Below are 5,351 nucleotides of genomic sequence, written 5' to 3'. Positions count from 1 at the left end.
CTCTCTCCCTCTCTCTCTCTATCTCTCTTTCCCTCCCTCTCTCTCTCTCTCTGTCTCTCTCTCTCTGTTTCTCCCCCTCTCTTTCTTTCGCTCTCTCTCTCCCCCTCTCTCTCTCTTTCTTTCGCTCTCTCTCTCTCTGTCTCTCTCTCTCACTCTCTCGCTTTTTCATTCTCTGTCTCTTTCTGCCTCTCGCTCTCTCTCACCCTCTCTCTCTCCCCCGCGGTCACTCTTGCTTATTTTGATTTATTTTAGTGTCTGCAAATTTACTTTTGCGAATTTGATTTGGTGGGGGGGGGTGTCCTAGGTCTCCGGTACACTGCATAAAAGCTAATTGATGAAAAATGAAACTCTTTGTTTCAAACGGTAGGGGAATAAATCACCTTTCTGGTAATATACTTGGTTTTACTATAACTGGTCGTATCACAAAGTTATACAGCTAAATATATGTGGGTTTTTTTTAATGGCGACTAGTGTAGCAAAAGAGGACACAGACTGTCCACACAGTGCTTTGCTTTCCACGGTAAGGCCTAAAAAAAAAAATAGGTGTGGTTACGGTAACCCGACCTACCCTATTTTTAGGGGCCGACCCTATAACTTTTTATTACATTTGTCAAACAAAAAAAACCACACACAAGAAAACGAGTGCAGAAAACGCAATGAAAGCGAAAGCGCCCGAGTCGCACACTTATTTCCCTGTCAAGTATGTTTAATTTAAATTGTACACATTAGAAAAAAAAGTTTAAAAAAAAGTGATTGCCTACCTTTAATTCCTACCCTATTTTTTTTTAGCTATGTTACCGTAACCACACCTCTTTTTTTTTTTTTTTGGGGGGGGGGGGGGAGGGCCTAACATCTCACCAATTTCCACTTGCCATCCCTGACGGCGCCCCAGCCATACGCGACGTCCACGTCATGTACGATGATTTTACGGGCACTGGGCTTCTTGTTAACGATCCTATTCCAGTTGTTCACCCCGTCTATGTCCGTTGGAAGGTCAGCGGTGGCCACCTTGGCAGCCTTCAGCAGCGTGGGCAACATGTCTGTTTGATGCATCAGTCCTCTGCGATAAGAGAATCTTCATCAAGGCAGGTACAGTGTTAGATGACAAGATGCAAGAAACACAGACGATGAAAGTCTGGGATGTTGCTGGTATTCATTCTGGGGGAAAATCCCCCCCCCCTCCCCCACATCCCCCCCCCCCCCCCAAAAAAAAAAAAAAAAAAAAACCGCCAAAAAATATTCGGCAATTTTTGTAAGTTTCCATCCCAATTTGCAACATAGTTTTCGGCGATTTGATACATATAGCAAGATCTAGATCAGCACGTTTCAGGAAGTGTACGGGAACGTGTACGGGTAACGTCATCAAATCTAGTTTTTACGTCACGCGTTTGCCAAGTCTTGCTGAAGCTCGCATTTTTCATGATCCGCTAACTTCGACCATTATTTTTAATAATCACTGATACTCGACTCGGCATGTAACCTCTACGTACACGTACAGGTCTTTGCTACACGTTCGACCATCTGGAACACTGTACTATGAGATCCCCCCCCCCCCCCTCATCTATCTCTCTCTCTCTCTCTCTCTCTCTCTCTCTCTCTCTCTCTCTCTCTCTCTCTCTCTCTCTCTCTCTCTCTCTCTCTCTCCACCCCACCTCTCCTAATTGTACACTATTAAGAAGAGCATACCTGTAAACAAACGAACTGTTGGGCAGCAGTGTCTTGCTGTGGAAGAAGGCAGGTACCCGAATTCCCCCTTCGTACAGCGTCGCTTTCTTCCCCCTCAACGGGTAGGTCTCGGAACCGTAATTCCCACCGCCTGCGTTGACTGGCGTGAAGACCACCAGCAGATTGTCGTCATAGCCTACGTCACGCATGACGTCAAGGATCTCTTGCACGCCTTCGTCGATGGCCGCCATCATGGCACAACGCAGGCGGCGTTCGCTGTCGCTGATATGGCTACACATGTTGACGTACTTGTCGGGAGCCTTGATTTTACAACACAGACATAGTTCAAAATGAAAACAAAATCAAAAAGCAGATAAATTGATACAGTTTCAAAATCAATAATGAAACAAGTCGCGTGAGGCGATATAAAAACATTTAGTCAAACTGTCAGCATCAAAGTAACATATCAACACATTAGGGCGGGGATGTAGCTCAGTCGGTAGCGCGCTGGATTTGTATCCAGTTGGCCGCTGTCAGCGTGAGTTCGTCCCCACGTTCGGCGAGAGATCTATTTCTCAGAGTCAACTTTGTGTGCAGACTCTCCTCGGTGTCCGAACACCCCCGTGTGTACACGCAAGCACAAGACCAAGTGCGCACGAAAAAGATCCTGTAATCCATGTCAGAGTTCGGTGGGTTATAGAAACACGAAAATACCCAGCATGCTTCCTCCGAAAACGGCGTATGGCTGCCTAAATGGTGGGGTAAAAAACGGTCATACACGTAAAATTCCACTCGTGCAAAAAACCACACGGGTGTACGTGGGAGTTTCAGCTCACGAACGCAGAAGAAGAAGAAGAAACACCGAAAACCAGGCATCGTCGAGACTACGAGACTATTTTAAGATAGTCTCGACTAACCACACCAAAAGACCCAGACGGGTGACGCTCGTCTCCGCGTAGCATGTGAACGCATTACTTACTTATTTTTTGTAACTGTGAGCACACTTTTAGAGTAAACATATCATATGTATATTTTTGGATTCAAGAGAAATTGAGGAATACGATGCATTCATTTTTAAATCTGTTAGTACAAATTTGATGTTAATGACAACTTTAATGAGCTAACTAATTAACTATTGTGTAAGCTCCAAAGCTGAAATGCCATCCCATAGTCCGGACTTCGTCGAAAATTGCTTGACCAAAATGTCAATCAATTTGATTGAAAAATGAGGGCGTAACAGTGCGGCCTCAACTTTCACAAAAAAAAGGTTATTTCTTTTGAGCGACGCAGCATTACTTGCTTTTATACGGGATAAAACAGCCCCTCCGCTTGGAGTCATAGCAAAATTCAACATTGTGGGGGGGGGGGGGGGGGGGGGGGCTTGCTTTGCGGAGGGGAGATTTGCGGATGAAATATCTCACAGATTTTCACAAATGTTCGTTAAAAAAATGCATGTATCAGTAAATCATATGTAATGCGCAGAGAAACCCCATTGGGACTCCTGGTCAAATTTGAGATGATGAGTCGAATCATTTACACAGCAAGGAATGCGCCTTTAATTTATGGTACCAATGCATGTAATGTTGTGACGTTGTGAGCTGATCTTTGCAGAACCCTCGGTCCTCTATCCGCCTTTTTCTCCAGCCGTAAACACCCATTTTCTGACATAAGAAAACGTTCACTTTAATTGTTTTGATAACACAGCATGGACCAACTTGTCATCAGGATGTAGTATGTTGGTTTCAACATGCAATTTTGTATGCAAACATCCCTCTGTGTGTGTGTGTGTGTGTGTGTGTGTGTGTGTGTGTGTGTGTGTGTGTGTGTGTGTGTGTGTGTGTGTGTGTGTGTGTACGTGCATGTGTCAGAGATCGAAAGAGAGAGAGAGAGAGAGAGAGAGAGAGAGAGAGAGAGAGAGAGAGACAATGACAATGACAATGACAATGATAATTTTTCAGTATACGCTAAGATGTGTTCCTCGACCCGTTTTTGCGCTTTCACGGCCAGCTTCAGTGCCACGCCCACTAGGGAGGTCAGGGCCGCTGCTGTCGCTGAACAGTTCGTAAAACTGTGTATAAGCAACGGCCGAGGGGGGCCTTTTGTCTTTTTATGAACTGCACAAACTTGCTTAGAAAAACTTTCGAAAAGATTTGTTTCCGATTTCCAAAGAAATAATAAGGGATAGTGTTATTTATCTCTGCGTTTGTATACATTACCCGTCTTCAATCCTAATGATGATGATAACGATGATGATGATGATGATGATGATGATGATGATGATGATGATGATGATGATGATGATGATGATGATGATGATGATGATGATGATGACGACGACGATGACGACGACGACGACGATGATGATGATGATGATGATGATGATGACGATGACGACGACGACGGCGGCGACGACGACGAGACGATGATGATGATGATGATGATGATGATGATGATGATGATGATGATGATGATGATGATGATGATGATGATGATGATAAAGAGTGTACATGCATCACCTGTAAAGGAGCGTGCAGAGCGCCGTGGGAGAGAGAGATGAAGAGGGGACGCGGGTCGTTGCTGTCGCTGTGGTTCCTCACGATGTCCACCGCACGCTGGTTTAAAAGTGTCGTCAGGTATTTTCCCTGCGCACCCCACTCCACCTCCTTGTCTGACCTACGACAAACAAGGTGTTGCGCTTCAAAGCGTGAAGAGTTATGTATCAAAACAAGATACACCATCACCAATTGATCATTCCTTACGGATCAAAACATGTTGACTGGTGCTAATTTAACTAATTCATTTAGCACCTTTTTTGTGCCTTTACTGGGTTTTTTCTCCAACTTCCGTGCTATGGGAACGTACACATTGCATGATAGACCGTGTCGTATGTATATCTCCTCTTTTGATACTCAGCTCATGGACTATGTATTTTTGTGTTATGCACACAAACACACGCACGCACGCACGCGCGTACGCACGCGCGCACGCACAAACACACACACACACACACACACACACACACATACACACACAAGTACATACACACGCACGCACGCACGCACGCACGCACGCACGCACACACACACACACTCACGCACACACACACATACACACAAACATACACATACCTAAAGTGTGGATGGTTACCTAAGAGGCGGCACTGGGTGTAGTGCCTTTCTAGTGCACTTGCACTACAACAGCACTGGGTGCAGTACTCGCTCCGGCATCGAAGAATTTTGCACTAAAAAATGCACAAAATTTGACCTATTTCGTCGCCTATAGAGGACGGAAAGAATGTCATTATATTTAGTCACGTTTTGACTAAATATTTTAACATCGAGGGGGAATCGAAACGAGGGTGGTGGTGTATGTGCGTGTGTGCGTGTGTGCGTGTGTGCGTGTGTCTGTGTGTGTGTGTAGAGCGATTCAGACTAAACTACTGGACCGATCTTTATGAAATTTGACATGAGAGTTCCTGGGTATGAAATCCCCGAACGTTTTTTTCATTTTTTTGATAAATGTCTTTGATGACGTCATATCCGGCTTTTCGTGAAAGTTGAGGCGGCACTGTCACGCCCTCATTTTTCAACCAAATTGGTTGAAATTTTGGTCAAGTAATCTTCGACGAAGCCCGGACTTCGGTATTGCATTTCAGCTTGGTGGCTTAAAAATTAATTAATGACTTT

General features: G+C 44.8%; 1 protein-coding gene across 1 annotated transcript in view; it reads right to left on the bottom strand.

Annotated features, from left to right (window-relative positions):
* Window positions 1–4,335, bottom strand: part of LOC138972215 (arylsulfatase I-like) — a 6,534-nt gene extending 2,199 nt beyond the window's left edge. The window contains exons 1-3 of the mRNA XM_070344949.1: window positions 4,182–4,335; window positions 1,687–1,985; window positions 859–1,060 (exon numbers count right to left, since the gene is read on the bottom strand). Of these exons, the coding sequence (XP_070201050.1) occupies window positions 859–1,060; window positions 1,687–1,964 (480 nt within the window). The 5' untranslated portion in view covers window positions 1,965–1,985; window positions 4,182–4,335. The remainder of the gene's footprint in view (window positions 1–858; window positions 1,061–1,686; window positions 1,986–4,181) is intronic.
* Window positions 4,336–5,351: the final 1,016 nt, after the last annotated feature.

The sequence above is a fragment of the Littorina saxatilis genome, linkage group LG8 (genome assembly GCF_037325665.1).
Source record: "Littorina saxatilis isolate snail1 linkage group LG8, US_GU_Lsax_2.0, whole genome shotgun sequence".
NCBI classification, from domain to species: domain Eukaryota; kingdom Metazoa; phylum Mollusca; class Gastropoda; order Littorinimorpha; family Littorinidae; genus Littorina; species Littorina saxatilis.
This window is presented reverse-complemented; position numbering and strand designations above follow the sequence as displayed.